This window comes from Oenanthe melanoleuca, chromosome 20 (genome assembly GCF_029582105.1).
Source record: "Oenanthe melanoleuca isolate GR-GAL-2019-014 chromosome 20, OMel1.0, whole genome shotgun sequence".
In the NCBI taxonomy this organism is placed as follows: Eukaryota; Metazoa; Chordata; class Aves; order Passeriformes; family Muscicapidae; genus Oenanthe; species Oenanthe melanoleuca.
This window is the reverse complement of record NC_079353.1, coordinates 4890557-4910877: the sequence shown is the minus strand read 5'-3', so window position 1 is coordinate 4910877 and position 20321 is coordinate 4890557. Positions and strand designations below refer to the sequence as shown.

Here is a 20321-nt window from a genome sequence, read left to right as displayed (position 1 = left end):
GCAGAGCCGCGCTGAGCCGGGCACGGGCAGGCTGCGAGCATCGCCGCTCCTCGGCGGGGCCGGGGGCCGCCTGAGAAAGTCCGGGCGGGCCGGGGGCAGGCTGAGACCCCCCTTCCCCGTAAGGATGCGGTTTATGTCGAAACAGAACGGAGCAGAAAATCACCCGCTCTTATCCTCGGCTAGCAGATCCCCGCCGGGAAGTTTTCGGTGTGTTCCCCAGCATCTCCTGGCGGCCCGGGGCGGGGGGGCATCACCTCCAGCTGGGGGTGTGGGAGCGAACCCCACAAACGCAGCGGGGTCCCAAAGGAGGGAGCCACCCCCCGGCGCTCCCCGGGGGCGGGCGGACCCTCCAACCCGCAGCGGGCCCGGCGGTGCGGGGCGCTCCGGGGCCGCATCTGCCCCCGCTCCGCCCGGCCCCGCGCCGGGGGCAGGCTGCGGGCGCGTCCCCCCCGCCGGGAGCGGAGCCGGCGGGATTGTCCCGTCCCCCCCTGCCGGGAGCGCCCAATCCCGGCCGGGACCGGGACCGGGGCTGCCCCACCGGCCGTCACGTGGGCGGCCCGCACCGGGGCCGCCGTAAAGAGCCGCAGCTGGAGCCACAGCCGCCACTTCCCCGCCGGGCGCAGCCAGGGACGCACCCACGGGACACGGGGAGGCGACAAGGGGGACACCGAGAGAGGGCAGCCCCTCTCTTCCAGGGCGTCCTGCTGGTTCGATTTTTTTTTTTTTTTCTTCTGCCTCCTCCGTGAACTTCATTTTTTTTTAATTATTATTTTTATTTTCCTGGAATTTCCCTGGATGGTCTGAGCACAGCTCCATGCCCCCACGGCCATGCCCGGCTCCGCTCCCGGCACGCTGCCATGTGAGTACCTGTGCGGGAGGAGCGGGCCAGGGCGGGATGCTCTTGCGGGGTTGGGCGGCTGCAGCCCTCCGTCCGCACGGAGAGGCCTGCCCGAGGGTTACTGCGCTTTTTAACAGGAAAGCGGCAGCGCTGGGGGACACCAGGGATGCTCCCGATCCTGGATCTCTTCCCAGATCCGTCGGGACCCCGCTCCCGCAGGGAACCCGAGGGGCCGCAGCTAGCCGCGTCCTCGCCAACAGGGCCCCGAGCTGCGCTCCAGGCCCTGGGTTTGGGGAAAAAAAAAAAAAAAATAGGACGGGAAGGGAAATACTATTGGGAAAAAAAATTTAATTGTTGGAGTGTTTTTCCGGCCCGTCGGAGGTGCCCAGGCGGGCAGCGGGGAAGGGGAAGGTGCCGGAGGGGGTCACTGCTCTTTCCAAGGAGGTTAATTCCCGCCGTGGCTCAGAGGAAAGTTTAAAGGAAAACAAAACAAAAGGAAAAAAAATTTACAAATTTCAGCCCCTGCTTGAGGCAGGGAAGAGGCGTTTTCGGCGGGGGAAAGGCCGTCGGGCGGCCGGTGTGTGCGGGGTCTCACCGCTGCTTCGCTTCTCCCTGCAGGTTCCTGTGAGTGAGCCCCTCGGCACCGCGGGGCCGCAGCCGGCCGGGCCCTGAGCAGCCGCCGCCGCCGAGGACGGAACATGTATCAGGGTCTGGCCCTCACCCCCAACCATGGCCAGTCGGCTTATTCCCACGACTCCAGCAACTTCCTCCACTCGTCGGCCGGCTCGCCCGTCTACGTGCCCACCACCCGGGTGCCCTCCGTCCTGCAGACGCTGCCCTACCTGCAAGGCTGCGAGCCGCACCAGAGCCACCTCGGCAACCCCCCGGGCTGGGGGCAGAGCGGCGGCGAGGCCGCGGCTTTCAACGCGGGCAGCCCCCACCCGCCGTCGGGCTTCTCGTACTCGCACAGCCCCTCGGGCAGCAGCCCCTCGGGCCGCGACGGCGCCTACCAGGGGCCCCTGCTGCTGGGCGGCGGGGGCCGGGAGCAGTACGGCAACGCCTTGGTGCGCTCCGTTAACGGGTCCTACTCCAGCCCCTACCCCGCCTACGTGACCCCCGAGATACCGCCTTCCTGGACGGCCGGACACTTTGAGAGCAGCGTGCTGCACAGCCTGCAGACGAGGCAGGCGGCCCTGCCCGGCCGCAGGTCCACTTTCGGTAGGTCGGCGCAACCCTTCAGCGACGTCTCGGGGAGCCGGGTGGGAGCCATCCCCATCCCCATCCCACACCTCATCCCAATCCCGTATCCCATCCCGATCCCACACTCCATCCCAATCCCACATCCCATCCCAATCCCACATTCCATCTCCTCTGCGTGTCGGTGGCCCGCCCGGCCTCGGGATGAGCTGTCCCGCTGGCATCCCCGGCGGGAGAGGAGAGGATGATTTTATCCAGGGATGGGGAGATGGGCCGGGAACGGGCTGTGTGCGGCTGACCCTGGGCAGAGGTGGGATAAAGGAGGGGGTGCGAGTGTGACAAGAAGGGCAAAGACCACGTTTCAAAGCAGAGCAATTCCCCCGGAGGACAGGGAAGCAGAGGCCGTTCAACCCCTTCCCCTTCCCACCACCACCCCCGCGGTATCTCCTTCCCACAATATCGACTTTGTGCCTGTGCTTCAATACTTACCCTTGTGTTTAAATTAGCGGGGCAGATTTATAGCTCCCTCCCTTTTAAGTAATTTATTGTGGTAAATTAGTTTATATTTGAACAGACTCTCGGTCTCCTCATTTGCCTTCGCCCAAACAGGTCCGCAGCTGCATTGCTCTGCGGCCTTTGGGGAGCCACCGAAAGGCGCTCAGGCGTTGAACAATAAACTTCAATTCCTTTGCACCCATTCCGAGAGTCCCTTTAAACCAAGCTCTGAGCAAATAAAGTTTTGGGCTTGATTTAACAGGACTCTTGGTGCGCGGGGTTTATAGCCCCAGGGGCACTCCACCAGCCTCCCCCGGCTGTGGTTTGCAAAGTCCTTTAAGAGCCACTTCAAGATCTCAGCCGCGTTATCATCTTTACTGCGGTGAACCGAATTATCTTATCTTCACCCCAAGAACAAAGCTGCAGCAGGGAAGCAGCCCCCTCCACACCGAGCTCTCTCCCGGCTCGGCTTTTCCTCCCACGTTGGAGGTGCTGGGCAGCGGATTCTTTCCAGGGTTTTCTCTTTGTGAAAGTCCTTCGCATTGTGCGGGAAAGGATCGTCCTGCTAAGGGAAGTGATGCCTCAGAAATATTTTCTGCACTTTGAATTCGGTGCTTTAGGATCCAGGATAGCTGCTGCCGTCCTCTCTGCCGTTTATTTTTGCTCTTGGATAGTGTAAACTCTCTTAAGTAGCCTAAACTATTCTTTCTTCCCCCACGCCGTCCATTTTTTTTTCTTTTTTTTTACCCCAATTCAGTGAATTACTGCAATATTTTCTTTACTTTTTCTCTTTACATTTTATTTCTATTTTCCATTTCTCCCTTTTAAAGTCTTGCTCTCTTTCCTTTTTCTTTCATTTGCATCATTATTAATCCGATCGAACATTTTAAAAAAATAATAATTTTAAATATATTTTTCCTCGTATGAAAACAACAAGAAGAATAAGTTATTTTAAAAAAGAGAGAAAATAGCGGTAGGAGGGAAAAGACCGACTCTCGATCGAGGGGTGCCCCGGTTTCTCTGCAGGCTGCCCGTTTGCCGCTGAGCCGTGCTCGGGGCAGGGATGGACAGCGGACGGTGCTCCGCGGCTCTTTCCCTGGAATTTTAAATTTTTTTTCGCTGGGACAGAAAAAGTGAGGAAGAGCCTCTGTAGCAGGAATTGGGGCCGCGTGCGGCCGGTGATGCTCCCCCGGGATTGCCACGGGGCCAGCCCGGCATCTCTCGGCGGGCAGCTCACAGCCTTCCCCGGCCGGGCCGTGGTGAAAATCAGGAAAATCGCCCCATTTTGCCCTCTTTCCATTTATTTTTTGCACCGCGGGATAATATCTCACTCTCCCGCTGGTTACCCTGCGCCTCCCCATCGCAGGGGAGACCCCAGCCTTGTTCAGCCCTTCGTTTGGGGAAGAGAAGGGGGAATAGGCGGTCTTCGAACAAAATATTAAAATATTAAGGTGTGGAGGAAATAAAGGGATTTGGATCGCACTTTTAGTGTGGAGGTAAACCCTCTCCGGAAGGGGATCTCCCCCAGGATTGGGGCACAGAGGATTGCGGACCCTCTCCCGCTGGGTCCGCGGGGACATTCCCGTGTGCTGGGGATGGCTCCTGACCCTCAGGCCGCGGTGTTTATTCCAGAGTACCTGGAGGAGTTCCCCGGGGACGGCCGGGAATGCGTGAACTGCGGAGCCATGTCCACCCCGCTCTGGAGGAAGGACGGCACCGGGCACTACCTGTGCAACGCCTGCGGGCTCTACCACAAAATGAACGGCATCAACCGGCCGCTCAAGCCGCAGAAGAGGCTGGTAAGAGAGGGAAGCCCCGCCGGGATCCCCTGCTCCACCCGGGCTGGCAGGAGGGCAGGGCTGGGGGGCTGTCACTGTGGCTGTTGGGGTCTCTGTATTTGTGTCAGGGTCTGTTTGACCCCCTGTCCTCCCGCAGATTAAATGCCAGGACACCCTTGTTGCAGCACAGAACTGGCTGGGGTCAGGGAGAATGGGATGAAGTCAGTTTTCTGTTCTGGTATGAATGGTGGGCTGTGGAGACAGGGCTGACGGGACTGGAGGGGTCCCAGGGCTGCAGCACAGTCCAGCAGGAATAATCACTCTTGCTTGTGGTTGGGACCTGTGGGCTTTCCCTGGCTCTGTTCCTACAGTGGGTGCTTTGTATTGTATTATTATTATTATTATTATTATTATTATTATTTCCTAATTCCCTATGCAGACAGACACGGTCTAGGCAGAGCAGTTGAACAGGAGGCAGGGCTGGTCCTGAGCTGTGTTTGTGGCTGCTCACAGTGGGAGCAGGATGGGGCCCTGCTCCCTGCTGCCTTCACCCTCCTGCCTAAGGGGAAAACTTGGGGTTTGGCAATTCCCACTTTCCCTGCTGGTTAAAGCATTAATTCCTTCTGTCAATGCAATATTGGGCTTCCTCCAAATGGGATCCCATGGTGAGAGAGGAAAGGCACATCCTTTTATTCTTTTTTTTTTCTGGAGCCGCTTTGGGATGTTTAAATTTGGTGGTAACAGTTTTGGTTTTCGAGCTTGTCGTCAGATGCTGTCATTACAAACAGGATGTTTGTTGGAGCTGTGCTGGGGAACAGCTGGGAACTCCTTGGGCTTTCACTAGGGGTGTATTCCTGCAGTTAATTTTTTGTATTGCAAAACAAATTATTAGCAATAACCCAAAATTCCTGTGTATGAAAACCAGTCAGGAAAAGAGAAAAAAAGTTGAGGTTGAGCAAGATGTTCCATTCTGATTCTGACCCTTGGAAATGTAGCTCTGGATTTGCAAAATGAAATGGGTAGTAGCTCCGTGGAAAATCCCCCTGTTTTTTGTTCATCACATTAAAATCAAGGCATTTGTGTGAAACATTCAGCATTATCCAACAGGATTTGCCTGTCTCCAAAATCTCTGTCTCCTTAAATGTGATGATCTTAAATCTGAACCCCCAGTCGCTGCTGTGCCACAAATCTCAGCTTTACACTGCTGATTTCTTCAGAGCAAACAGGACCCGTGCGTAGAGAGAGGTGCAAACCAGTACAAATCTAACCCTGCATTTCAGACTGGCATCCAAATGTGTCACTGGATGAATTTCTAGGGGATTTTTGAGCAGCTTTTCCTTAGGGAATTGGAGACATCTTGCTGCTATTCCATATTTTATTTCACGGGAATAGAGGCAGCCGTCCATTGCCTGCACCCTGCCTGAGCCTCATCTGTAGCACATCAGGCATTTTTCAACAAACATTTCAACAAAGTTTTCTGATGGAAAAAGCTTGTTTGCAGAATTAAGATCGTTTTCCAGGGATGAACAAATATAGTTGGGAATTACCAAAGTACTTCCAATATTCATTATTATTTTGGCAATAAATACAACAATGATAAAGCTTAAATGAACGAGCTCGTTCTGTCCAAGGGAAGTGTTTTGCTAGGGTTGAAATACTTTAGTGGATTTTGGTTTATGGATTAGAATAGGGACTGCAATTTTGACTTTCTGTTTTGACTTTGGAATGAAACATTTTGAAGCCTTGGGTTTTCCCAAGGATGTGAAATGTCTTATTGCAAGTTCTGCCCTTTTGGAAGAAGTGTGATCTACTGATGATGGGCAAGAGGGTCCCAGCTCTGGGAGCAGAGCAGTGAATGCAGTGACTCTGCAGCTTGCAGCTGTAGGAACAGTGAAATTGCTTTTCATAGTCAGTGAAATACAAACCCAGGAAAGAAAAATGGTTTCTTTTGTCCTTTACGTTACGACCTTTGTTCTGTACGTAGACACTGCACTGGGAGTTATTCTGATTCTGCTTTCACAAAGTAAAGTCCCCCAGAAGAGAACACAGCAGTAGTAGTGTAGTTTCCACTTAATTTCATTTTTTTTTTTTTTTGTTTTTTTTTTTTTTTGTTTTGTTTTTTTTTTTGTTTTTGTTTTTTTTGTTTTTTTTTGTTTTTTGTTTTTTGAGATAAGGGCAACATCCTCTACACAGCAGAGAGAGCCACTCTGCTCCAGCCTGTGTCTGGATTCAGCAGAAAGGGTTTGTGTTAGAGGAGGATGGAGGCAGCCCTTTATTTTAGGCAGCACCTTTTCTAGCCAAAGTTTCTTGGTGCATTTCACAAGATGATATCTTAGACCAAGTCTGAAAATCCAAGTCACTTTTGAAACCAGGAGCAGCTGGTGAAGCTGAACAGCAGATGCAAATGTTAGAAGGGGTTCTGCTCTGCACAGGGGAGCTTGGGGGGCAGATGCAGTGTCCATTCTGTTCTCAGCAGCTCCCACACCACCCAGAGCTGAAGGACTAACTTGGCTCAGAGAATATTTTTTCCACCTCAACCCAGGAGGAATTTTTTCAACCTGTCCTTTTTTACAATGTTTGCAATGTACAGTGAGTTTGGTGACACGATGGGGGGAGGTGGGGATGGGATGAATCAGAGCCCTGGGACAATCTAATAGGATCCTAGAGCCATCTTATGGTCTGTGCCTTGGTTTTCTTCTGCCCCTCAGTTTTGACTAAAGAAACCATCCTCCAAGGTGCAGGATTGCCCAGAGCCATAGTAACAAAGGCAAATCTCAGAGGATACTGCTGCCTTTGGCTCTTAGTTCCCCACTTTCAGGAGCTGAACCCAGATATCTCAGCACTCTTTGCTCTAACTTCTTTCCATTAAACCACAGGTGCCCTCGAACCTGTTGGAAATGGGGCCATAGAAGCACTGATTAAATCTAGGGGTTTAGTGCCTTTTTTTCCCCAGTAAAACCCAGTAGTTTCTTTTCCACTTTTGAAAAGGAGGTGAAGCAAAGTCCCCGACAGATTTGTCTCCCTCAGAAGGATCTTCCCTGCTGGCTTTGAATTTTTTTGGGCTCTCCAAGCAGCTCTCACACGCAGTTAATTCAATAGGCACCATTCCTTGAGCTTATCAGCAGCACTTGGCTGTCAAGCCAGGTCTGTGAAGAGTTTTTGTTTGAGTGTATGGTGCATTTGTATAAATAAACACTGAGCACAATGTTGAAGTCAACAACTTCCTAGACAAGGTCAGAATGGTACAAAGGCAGTGGGGTGGAGACAGGCAGAAATGCATTTTCGTTCAAGAGAATTGCTGGGAAACCAGCAATAATGTATTGTACCCTCGTCCTTCAGTGAGCAGTGGTAGCCTTGACTGTCTCTTTCTTGCTAAGCAGGCAGGTTGTGGTGCAGGGGCAGGTTCTCCTGGGGTTTCTGAGGTATAAATTGTAGTATTGGTGATGTAGGATGGTTTCTTCTCTCCCTGGCTGTGTGAGGAGGAGCCAGCCTGCAGAGTGACATTCAGCATGCCTAGAAGGCATTTGTCACTGTCCCAGCCAGGAGCAGGCTGTGATGCAATGCTGGCAGGGTGGGCAGAGCTCTGGCAGGGCTGGCATGGTGTCATTGTCACTCTGCAGGCTGGCTCCTCCTCACACAGCCAGGGAGAGAAGAAATCTGAGACTTTCCAAAGGGCTTTGCACTGGTCTTTCCCCATCTGCAGGCAAGGACAGATTGCAGCTGGCACAGTTATCCCAGGGCTGAATGGCTCCAAATTCACCCACAGGAGGATTTGGACCTCAGAATCCTTGCATCCTTCAGGTGCTCAGCACCTCCCTCTGCTCCCACCAGAGCCCAGTCCCCTGGTTGCAGGGAAGAGCAGCACAGCCCTGGCAGCTGAAAGGCTCTAAAGGCCACTGTGTAGCTGCCCCAGGACCTTGCTGTGACACCATGTCCCTTATCAGGGACAAAGATTGTTGTCTCATCCTCTGTGCCAGGCTTGTCAGCTCACACTTTGGTGTATTGTTATTTTTGCCTGGTTACTCCTTGCAAGCTCAATAATTCCCAAAGTGATGCCATTATTTGCAAATAGTTGCTGAGACCTCTTTGCTGAGCAACGAGTGAAGCAAACCTAGGGCATGTCACTTGTGCCTCTTGAAATTCAAAGTTGATCTTTATTTGACTGCTAACCTTGTAAAAACATTTCGTTTTTATTCCTCCTCTTCCCACCTCATTCGTTATATTGCTCAGTCAGGATATCAAGCAATAATGGAAAAATAAACAAACAGGGAGTTTTTTATTGCCCCCATCACATTTTGTCTGCCTTTGAGTGGATTCAAAGCAATTTTTCTGGTGGCTGAAGAATGTATTTAGACACCTGAATGTGGAGAGCCTGAGGTATTACTTATGCCACGGGTATCTTACACCTAGTGAGGTCTTTTATTAAAATAGTTTCAATACCTGGTGTTAAAAGACTCTCAAATGAAATGCCTATTGAGCTGACAAGTCTGTATAAAGAGAGATGTGAATTTTCCAGCGGCTTGGAGGAAAGTTGTCAGAAATTAGTTTGCTGCTTCTGCCAGAATATTTTCCTTCTCCATTTGGAATTATTATTGTTTAAGAGCCAACAATCACTGCACTCACAAAATACATCATTAATTAATGTTTGCAGGGTGTTTCTACAGCCTGTAAAGAACAGATTATCTGTGAGACTTGAAGAATAACCTCCTTGGTCTCATCATGGACCAGTTCAGTTTGGCTCTGCTCAGTTCAGCCAACTAATTCCAATTGTTTTAACCCAGAGATTAACTGGGATGTTTCTAACTTTAGTGGTAGTTCTGAGTGCAGGAAAACAGAAGAGTTCACTTAAAGCATGAGGGGTTTTTGTGCATTTGAAGCCCAGCTGGCATTTTCCATCTCTTTCTCCATCTGAGTGGATGTCCTGGAGGGAAGTCGTCTATGCTCTGAGTCCTGAACACTTCCAGCAGATTTGTTGGAAGTTTGTGAAATTACTTGTAAGGATATTTTCCAGGTTTATCCATCCCAAAAAAAAACCCTTCCAAACCAAAACAAATTTTAAAACCCCAAACCAAACAAACACTTGCAAATGAGGGTGATCTCATTTGGATGTCATTTCTTTGATCTGAATTTGGCTCTCGCGCGCATTTCGCATTTTCCGGGAATACGGTGTACTCGGAGATTTCATTTTGAAATGAGAGGAAACCTCCCAGCCCATCAGTGCTGTGTGTGCACTCACGTGTTTGCTTGCTTGTTTTTCAGTCCTCATCGAGGCGTGCTGGCCTGTGCTGCACTAACTGCCACACCACCAACACCACGCTGTGGAGAAGGAACGCCGAGGGCGAGCCCGTCTGCAACGCCTGCGGCTTGTACATGAAGCTCCACGGGGTGAGCAGACCCTCTGGGATTTGGGATACTGCCCAGCAGCTCTAGGAGAAAGCACCAGCCTCCAGACTGGACCCAGAAGAGCTGTACCACAGTCCCATTTCCTTGAGCAGCTAAAAGCTCAGTCCACTGGGGTTCTCCAGGGTGAGGCTGGAATGCTGGGGTGCTCTCAGCTGGCCCAGAGATGTGAATGCTCCATCCCTGGAAGTGTTCCAGGCCAGGCTGGATGGGCATTGGATCACATTGGGATAGTGGAAGGTGCCCCTGCCTATGGCAGAGGAGCTGGAGCTACATGATCTTAAGATTCCTTCCAACCCAAACCATCCCAGGATTCCATGAAATGAAAGCTTACCAGGCTCCAGCAGCTGGAGGCTGAAAACCCAGAACCCAGACTGAGATAAGGAGCATATTTCTTTATGTCCTAGTCAAGAATGGGTGAAGGAGGCTGAGGAGCCCCCATGGAGGCTGGCTGATAACATTTACCCTCAGAGGATGGGAGCTGTTGGTGACATGTCCACCAGCCAAAGAGGAGATTCCATCCCTCCATGGAGGCTGAAGCCTCTTTACCCCATGTCCATTCCCTCTGAGCCCTGCAGGCTCTCAGTCTGCCAGTGTAATTTTATAGGGCCCCATCACAAAGGTCACTAATAAATCAGGAAAAGAAAAATAGGAAATAAAGGAAAAAAACAAAATTTGTGGGAAAGCCTTAGCTGTTAGCCTTTTATATCTTCTAGCCAAGGCCTGATGCAGAGAAAAATAGCTCTTAGTGAAGGACAAGGACTTTAGGTGCTTTGCATGAGCTACAGCACAGAAATGGAAGAGCAATATGTGTGAGAAAGAGCTGAATAAAATGCAATATTAACAATTCCAAACTTTTTGAATGTCAAGGTACCACGACCTCTGGCCATGAAAAAGGAAAGCATCCAGACGAGGAAAAGGAAGCCTAAAAACATTACCAAAGGCAAAGCCTCAACAGGTACAGTGCTGTTATGGTCCATCCTGGGGTCTTGGAGCACAGTTCACAATGTTTCTTCTTCTGCAGGAAATTACGATAGTTAGAAAATAATGAGAATTTTTACTTGATGATTGCTTTCAATCTGAGGCCTGTGTTTCTGCATAGACCTCATGTGATAGGAAAATGCTCAGTGGGAAATCTCAGTGCTGTCATATTCATGTGAAGTTCCTCTGGGCTGGTGGCACCTGGCTCCAGTGTTCACATTTGAGGAAATTTGGGCTAAATTGACTAATGGGAAAAAAACCTGCCAGATTGTGAAAGGGTTGCTCCTCCTCCATCAGCACCTTGACAGCCTAATACAAAAAAAAAAAAAATTTCTGACACAGATGTGGTAGAAAGAAAAGAGCAGAATCATTCTGTGAGGTGTTTGCTGTTAAAATATGAATTTCTTTGAGAGCAGATTTGCACCCACATTGCTTCACTTCCCTCCACCAATTGTCTTCCAGGATCCACGACTTCGGCCACCAACTCCCCTTCTTCCATTACCAACTCAGACAGCACGGTCACTTTAAAGTCAGAGCCCAGCACAACCTCCCAGTACCCTGGACAAGCCATGGTGTCAGTGTCCCAGGTAAGGGACAGGGCCCAGAGCCATCTCCTGCTGGGGGGTGATCCACACCCCTCCATGGCCACAGCCCTGAGTTCCTTGATGAGCTGAAGCAATTAACTCATTGCTCTGGGTGGACTCCCTCAGGCTGAGGAAAGCAGGGAGCACGAGCCAAGGTGCTGTGGGTGAGAAAAGTCTCCATCCTGTTGGCTTCCCATGGGATCTTTCATGCTGCAGGGGAGATCAGGGTGTTCTCTGGCTTCAGTGCTGAGTTTAATTCCCATCTCCTGCCATGAAACACAACATTGTTGAGCTGATGAGATCAGCCCAGGGCGAATCCTCTGTAGCTCCCAAAAAAGGCTCCCTGGGCTTGTGTTATCTGCCCCTGGTAGCCCTGAGGTGCTCAGTGACCACAGAGCTGTGATGCTGTCAGAGGCCACACTTCTGTCCCCAGCCTTTCTTGGGGGCTGGTTGCTATTTCACCTTGATATAGGAAGAAGAAGGCTCTAAATCAACCCACACATCAACATTTTGTGGCCCAACACTGTCTTTATGCTGAGTCTAAGCCCTTCCTGAGCTGGGCATGTGTGTATGGAAGGGAAGCTCGGCCCCAGCACCCGAGGGCCTGGTGCAGCACTGGTTAAACCACGTGGGATAGGATGTTTTTTGTTTGAAACCAAGAAATCTGGTTTGTGCTGTGCTCTGAAAATACAGACACACACCTAAAGATCTCCATACTGCTTTATGCTGAGTCTAAGCCCTTCCTGAGCTGGACGTGTGTGTATGGAAGGGAAGCTCGGCCCCAGCACCCGAGGGCCTGGTGCAGCACTGGTTAGAGCACGTGGGATCGGGTTTTTTTTACTTAAAGCCAAGAAATCTGGTTTGTGCTGTGCTCTGAAAAATTCGACACACACCTAAAGATCTCCAAAGTGGTCATGGTTAATCAATGAATAAATGCAGATCTTTCTGCATTTCACCAAAGATGCCTCCTCTTTGTCTGGTCCCTTGCAGAGGGTGCAGCACCCCTCCTGCTCTGAAGGGAGCTGTAACACCAGGGATAACCCCCCCTGTTCACAGCCATCCCAGCCCCAGCCCTGCACCATGGCAGTGGTTAATGGTGCTCCCTAACACCCTGTGTCCCCCTGGGCAGGCACAGAGCCAGTCGGACGAGGCGCTGGCCAGCGGCCACGGCGAGTTCAAGTTCGAGCCCGAGGATTACAGCTTCTCCCCCGGCAGCATGGCCCCCCAGCCCGGGCTGAGCGTGCCCCTCCGGCAGGACTCCTGGTGTGCCCTGGCACTGGCCTAGGAACCCCCAGCCTGCAGCAGGAAGCCTCGGGACCAATGGTTTTTGGCTGTCCAGCAGGCAGGAGGATGAGCTGCTCCAGCGCCGCGGGACTGCGGGCATCAACCACAGCCACAGGACAGGCTTCTCTTGGAGGATGCCCCTGCAAAATACCAGCTGGATGGGGCTGGGTGACCCCACTGTGGCACCAGCCCCCAAAAAAACTCATCCTTCCCCAGAGCGACTCATGGCTGCCTCCCCAAGGCTGGAACCCCGGGGCCACCTCCGTTTTCCTGGGGAAAGCCTTCCTCCTCTGAGATGAAACCAGCAAATAAATGCATCCCAGAATCTATGTTTATTCGCAGTGATTTCTCCCTCCTATGACTCCACTGTGTGCAATTTATTCCACTTTCCAATAAAAGACTGTAATAACGTGGCACCAAATAACTTAATTTTATTAAAATGTAAGCTACGTGGCCTGCCTTATGTTTTATTGGCCACAACAGGAAGAAAAGAGAAAAAAAAAAAAAAAGAATGGTTGTTTTAAACATTTACTGTTTTATATTAAAAACGATCATCTCTATAGAGTGTTAGCTTCTGAAGCATTTTGCGTATCAACACTGAGCTGATGAGTCATACATGAAATAAACACGCTGCTCTTCCTTTTCCAGCTCCAAACAAAGAGGTTTTTATTATTATTTTAGGCAAACGACATGACAAAAATGGTCAAAACCTCCCAATAATAAAAGAATACTAAAATACTGGGTTTTTCTTTTGTATTTCCTGATTGGTTTTGATGTTGCCAAGTGTGAGCATTAGAAAATCAGAAGTTAGTCCTCCAAAACTTAAAAGAAAGGCTTGAGGGACTGAAAAATATGGGGTGTGTTGGAGGTGTAATTGTTTGAATCCAGTTTTGGGGATGTTTTGAGTGGACGATTTCCAGCTTTCGGCCATGCAGAGCAGATTGCTTTTTAATTACTTTAATGAAGGCCAAGTAGAAAACAATTTCTTGGAGCTGAGCTGTAGCAAAAGATCTTCAGTGATGCAAAACCCACACCACACTTCCAAAAGCATGTTTCTGCAGCATCTCAGAAGTGGAAATGGGGGTCCTGTAAGTCCCAAGGAAGCTGGGGATGAGGAGCAGACCCTACTGACGGGGAGAGATGGGTGGGAAATGAAGGGGGAACAAGGTCATACAGTTACTTATGGCCTACTTTATTTGTTATTTCTAAATAAAATCCCCAGCCTCGCTGTACAGCTATTTATGGCCAGGAAACTGTCAAGTAATAGTTCCTTAATATAGAAGTTGACCTGTCCAGGGCTTCCTGGAGCAACTCTTCCTCTTGTCAGAAGAGATGGATCACTTGATTTTTATTATAAACAACAGGCTAAAGAGGATCAGGGAGAGTGAATCTGACATCAAGTCACAACTCAGCTGAGATGGAGGATGATGCTTTCCACCATGCAATCCTTGATGGAGGAAAGGAGATGCTCCAGGCACTGGGGAGCCCTGAAGGGGCTGGTGGGGATGCAAGCCACCTTTTATTAAAGCCCATGGATGAAAACTGTATCTGGAGGAGTATTTCTTGTGCCTCCAGAGCTTCATTAGCAGCCAAGCTCCAGTGCCAGGGCAAAGGCTGCCATGGAATGGCATTCCTCCAGTGCCAGGCCTGGCACTGGCACACCATGTTTGCAGGGCCAGGCTCTGACCATGGATCCACATCTCCACCGTTTGTTTTTCCACTCTCTGGCCTGCCAACAACCTCAGCAGAGCCAGGCACAGCCAGGCAATAGATAAGGCAGCAGCACAGGGCTGGCAGGGTACACCACCCCAAATCCAGCCCAAAGTGTCCCTCTGGGACTCAGGGGATGGGTGGTGTGGCCAAGCTCAGGCGACCTGCTGGCGCCCCAGGTGATGTGTCAAGGCTGGCAAGAGGCACCAGAGCCCTGGGTAATGAGCAGGGCTCCCAGGCAGCTCCCCAAACCCCAAACTTTGCAGGGCAGGAAAAAAGGCAGCACAGCACAAGTCATGGCAAGATGATTTCTGTGGATGATGGCAGGGGGTCCTCACTTTTTCATCTGCATGACCCCGAGGAGGAGAGTTATTTTAAAGGCAAGCAAGGAGACCTAAACAATGCCAAGATGTTGACACCAGTGGCTCCAGAGGTTTTATTTATTGCCTGTTGGTAACCGCCGACCGAGCGTCAGGATGCGCCGGGGGCTGGTGACAGACGAAACGAGGCAGAGGGACAAGAAGTGAAACAACTGGGACGTGTGTAATTTTTCCTTCCTGCTCACTCCCTGCCCTCACTGGGTGACATCATCCACAATGTCGGTTTTTCACTTCTTGGGGGGCATCCAATCTTTCACTGCCATTCCCAAGGCAGGAGCCGTCCCTGCAGACTTGTGTCCCTTGGTGTCCTCGTGGCACAGGCAGCGTGTTTGCCCAGCCCTGTGGGACAGAGAAAACTCCTTCCCTCCAGAGGAGCAGAGGAGCCAGCACCCCTGTGCATGTCCCAGGCTTGCAGACCCACATCCAGTCCAATATTTAGCCATTCCCTCCCCAGCTGCCACTTTGGGGTCCTTCCCTAGGGGGTCCATGTCCCTTTGTACCCCCTACTACTTGGCAAAGAGGAACATTTGCCCCAGTAGGTGTGAACAAAAACCATGGGAATGTTTGGATCTTCCCATCTCATGCTGCATCCTCAATCCTGTTCCTACAGCCTGCTGGTGGCACAGCCCAGCTCAACCCACACAGTTTGTCACAGGAATTTGAATTTGGGGTGGCAGGACTGGAGGAGATCAGACACAAAACTGAGGTGTGGGAGAACCAGACTGACCAGGACAGGGGCTCCCCCCACAGCAGGCACTGTCCCATCCCTCCTAGCTCCAGCCAGGTTGGACCTTGCCCACCCTCTGTGCAACAGCAGCTCTGTCACCTTCAGGGAACAACCTTTACTTCTCTTTCCCAAACCTTTCCCAGCCCCCTTGGTGCTCCCTCCCCTCCCAAGGCATGGGGTGTATTTGCTCTCCTGCAGGTCTGGTGGCTTGTGGACAGCTATTCTGTTTACTGCTGTTGTACAGCTGCCTCAGAGCTATCAATTGCCTTTGTTCAAAGGTTGCCCAGATGATTTTACAACATGGCTACAATGATTTGCTCCATTTTGCACTTTAAACTGATGCCACGGTGATTTCTACCAAGTCAGCGAGTGAGTATTGAAGCACTTGAGCCTATAAGCACATGTTGTTCTTGTTTATGGTCATATTAATAGCACAATAAAATCATTGCTCACCCAAGCAGCTGCTTAAAAAAAAAAAAAAAAAAAAAAAAAAAGTTTGTTTGCTTTAGGTTTCTTCATGGAAAATAGAAAGTTGTGGTTTCATGTCTGCCGGACCCCCAGAGCCCCAGACTCTCTAATGGGGTGTCACTTATGCTGGAGCACAGAACCATCATTTTTCCTGTGCTGCACACAGAAATGTTCAGCACAACTTGTGCGGCAGCTCAGCTGCTGCCTGGGCTCTGCCTAAGCTGCAAATACCACCCAGCTGGCAGAGGGGCTGGAGGGATCCCTGCACAAGCCTTGGGGACACACAGCCCCCAGCAGAAGCTCCAGGTTTGGCTGGGGAACACTCCCACCGTGGTTACGAGGGATGGGGGCATCAAACTTCCTTTCCTTGCTCCTGTGGTTGAAAAGTCTGTGAAGCATTATTTGGATGCAAGAGATTTCTCCTGGAAAGAAGGTGGGAGGTACAGCAGTTCTCTAGGGGGTGGAGGGCTCTGTTGCTGGTTTTAATCTCTCTGGAAGTGGTTGGTGATACAAAGAGATAAATTCAATGTTCCTTCCCAGTCCCTGTCCACTGCTTCACTTCTCCTCTCCAATGTTTTGGGTTTTTTTTGCCAAGTTGGTGTCATGTGCCAGCCAGGAAAACAACTCACGTTGCTTTCCAGGTCAATGTTCTGCAGTAATTAAATATCCAGGCTATTTACTCATGCAGCAGCTAAAGCAGAGCTGAATATTCAATCTCACCATTGTATGCATAGAAGAAGAAAACAAACTACACCAGTCCTTTCATCACATCAGGTGGTCCTTCCTGGAGAAAGCTTTGTGGCCAGGGGCTGGTAAGAGATGGTGTCTCCAAGAATTTCTTCTGTTCAGTATCAAATTTACATAGAATACACTTAATGAGGAGCAATAACACCTTCTGCAAATTGATTTTATTTCAAAGAAGTTCCTCCTCAAAGGGAAGCTTGTTGAGCAGCACATTCCAAAAAGGCTCTTGTTAAAGGGAGTTTCTCCTCATCCAGCTGTCTTCTCTGAAAAACACAGATCCCATAATCCAGTAAAACTTCTACCCCAGAGCACCACCACAGGTGACATGTCAGGGATACAGCAGGTGTTAGGAAGAAGGATGCAGAGGAGTTTTGGATGGTTTTTGTGGTCAAACTTGGCAAAAAAGCATCCTCACCTACAGTTTTCTAATGCCCAGGGGCTGCTGGGGTTTACCAGCCTTTGCCCTGTTCCTTCAGGCTCTTCTTAACATCATTAAGAAATGCATTAATATTGGGATTTCAAGAAAGATTTTATGGCAAGCATTTCCACAGCAGTGCTAAATGTGGCCAACAGCAGACCTTGACCATTGTGCTGTTTGAAAATGTTGGAGGCTGAGCTGCTTCCAGGGCCAATTTCTCAGCTGGTGCAAGGTAATACTGCTCAGAAGCAATTAACCTCATAAAGGGGATGCTATTTGCATTTCCTGATGACCTAGAAGAAAACAGGAGGAAGTAGGAAAGTTGTATTATTCAAGTAGAAGATTCTGTCTTGGTTTGGGTGCAAAACTTGTTGTTTCATGCCTGGGAAAGCTTTGGAAGCCCTGGTATTGGGGATGACTGCAAACAAGCACACATGGGGGGAAAGCTGGATAGAAAAGAGCAAAGTAAAATGTTTCTTATGATTTTTTTCTCTCCAAACCAAGCAAATGGCTCCAAGGAAAGACTGGTAGGACCTTCCAGTCCTTGCTCCAGTTGCACCTGTACTCACATTTCCTTTTCCTAGGGAAAGACACAGGACTGACCCTTCTGTGGGAGCACCTGAGAGTCTGGTGGGAGGAAAAGAGAACTGGGCACAGGCAGGACGTGGAGCAGGGCCCTTGTGTCACTGTTACTGCAGGTGTTGGTGTCATTCCTCCCATCTGGTCACTCCCTGCTTGCAATAAAGAGCAGCTCCAGTTCATGAAATGAATGGAAAGGATCCCACGGTGACACCTGACTGGGGGTGCTAAGGCTGTTTTTAGTGCTGTGCCTCGGCCAGGGGCTTGGGAAGCACTGCTGGAGACCCCACCCCTCTCAGGAGCAGGGCTAAGGTGAGCAGCCAGGTGGAATGGGTGTTAATCATTTACCCCTGGAGGCTGTAACAGACACTCCGTGTGTGTCCCTAGGGATCTGCGGCAGGAATGTTCAGAATGTTCAACGGGGGAGCTGCTGCTGCTCAAAGGGCACAGACAGTGAGTGGCTTTTTGGGGAGGCACTTGGTTCACATCCACCTTTGTTTGCTTTGTGGGAGCACGTTCCCCGTGCTGTGGCTGCTCTGGCACTGGCAAGGCCACCGCTGCCTGGGGTGATTGCCACTCCTGAGCCTGACCTTGACACCTTTCCTCCCAGATTAATAATGTCACAGCACCTACAGGAGCAGGGAGCTTACAGGGAAGGTGGTAGCTCATGGTGAGCCAGGAGTGATGGTGGTGTTTGAGCCTCTTTCCATGGGAGTGGCTTTGGAAACATTTGGAGCTGGCCTTTCTGCTGTCCCAAAGCATTTTTACCATATTAGGTCATAATATGTATATATTTCTTATTAAATAATGCAGATATAACAACAAGCCAAGATTTGGGATTGAGTTGGCACCCGGGTGTAGCTGAACATGCCATCACCTTCCTTCAGGAGGAAAAAGTGATAAATACAGGCTGTCATTCCTCCATCTCTACATTCATTCCAGCCAACAGCAATCCAGAACTTCCTGTCTTCACCTTGGGTTTCTTCAGTTAATTAACCAAATCAAGCTTCAAACCCTTCCTCTGTGCTGAGGTGCCTGAAGGATCTTGGCATTCAGTGGGAGACTGTAGAAAAACAAATGCTAGAGGGGCATTGTTCCTGAGTGTGTTTCTCTCTGGGTTCATTGCAGATCCTGCTCCTCAATCCAACCTTGCATCCACAGAAAAGTGTCTGTGAGCACGAGCCTGCTGTGCCAGCTGTGTCCTGTGCTCTGCACTCAGGGTGAAGGCAGTGTCTGTGTGTCCCAGGACAGTCCCAACCCATGAGAGATCCCTCACCTCCTCTGGAAGGAGGCTGAGAACCCAGCAGAGCTGCTCCAGAAGCTTCTCTCCCAGAAGGAAAGTTGGTCTCATCAGTATTCCTGCAGCAGGCTCTGCTGCGTGCCCAGGAGTGATTGACAGTGGCTTGAGCTTTGCTTTTAAATCATGCAGCTTTGCCTGATATTAACACAGGGCTAGAAAGGATTTAGCAATTTAAAATATTAATAATGGATAGCTCATTTCTGAGCAGACAGTTTTGATAACCATGCTCCTTCTCTAACAGGCTGTGCTCTGAGGTCATTGGCTCTGACCTTGCTGCTCGCCCTCAGCTCCTGACATGGATGCAGAGCTGTGTCCTCCTGTTCCCCCCTTTCCCTGCAGTGTGGGGTGCCCTGGGCACTCCAGTTCCAGGGAGAGTGATAATTTGTGGTCTTAATGGCACCGAAGCTGAGGAGAGAAGAGCCACAGCTGCTCCATCACCTCAAAGTCACAAAGCTGGGAGAGCAGGAGCACCCTGGGGTGGTCACAGGGACAGGGTGCTGGACCTCCTTTATCTCCTACCCCTGGGAATTTTAGACATTTCTAAACCAAAGTGCAAGCAGGACTTCTATAAAGCATTGCTTTACTCCATTTTGGGACAGCCAGGGCAGGCTGGAGGCACCACGAGCTGCCTTGAGATGTTGGCCCCTTCTCAGGAGCTCCAGGTTTCAGAAGGTCTCTGTGCTCACACAAAAAGTTTCCTTAAATTTTTTGAAGCCTATGGTTGCTTTGAGATGTAGATACCTCTTCACTTTTCTTGGCTTGCTTTGCCTTTGTGGCTTGGTTGGTGCCTCACCAATCATTTTGGCCACAGTGGTGTCAGTGAGGTTTGGAACATAACCACAAAATCAGACACATCTGGAGAGAGCTGAGCTCTGGGACTGGAGTTGCTTTTGGTTTCTAAAGGCAGCCTGGATAAATGGCAACCAAACCCTCTTCCACTTGCAAGAGGCAAAAGCCAAAAATAAAACCACAATAGCATCCACAGTTTCTAAAATAGCTGTCTTCCTCTCCTGTAATTAAATTTAGTTTTGATTTTTCAAAGAGCAGCTGGCTAAAGATCAGTCCCTAATTCATGGCAAATTGGTTTGGATAAAACAGAAATCTACTTACCTCTTAATCAGAAAACAAATCCAAACAAAACCAGAATCTGATCTGAGGTTTATAAGCTTTTTTAAACTCAGTATTTAAGTGCTTCTGAATGTCTCACTGGAACCTAAAACCAGGAGCACAAAAAAATGATGTCAGGGAGAAATTGCTGTGATTTCTCAATCCTAGTCAGAAGCAGGAAACCTGGGGACTTCCTCAGAAGGTTTCTTGGGACACTGACAAGCTTTTCATTATCACTGATGCCTTTTATTGAAGTGCACAATTGGTCTGCAGAAAACACAAGGCAGAGGTTTAGGTTATTTTTTCCCTCCTGACTCAGGCTGGCCAAATG

General features: G+C 50.1%; 1 protein-coding gene across 1 annotated transcript; it reads left to right on the top strand.

The window, feature by feature from the left end:
* The first annotated feature begins 602 nt into the window (after positions 1-602).
* On the top strand, positions 603-13069 carry GATA5 (GATA binding protein 5). The gene is made up of 7 exons (XM_056507595.1): positions 603-859; positions 1457-2056; positions 4163-4329; positions 9568-9693; positions 10579-10666; positions 11152-11276; positions 12403-13069. Exons 2-7 carry the CDS (start codon positions 1537-1539, stop codon positions 12556-12558), a joined length of 1182 nt encoding a protein of 393 aa, XP_056363570.1. The 5' UTR covers positions 603-859; positions 1457-1536; the 3' UTR covers positions 12559-13069.
* Positions 13070-20321: the final 7252 nt, after the last annotated feature.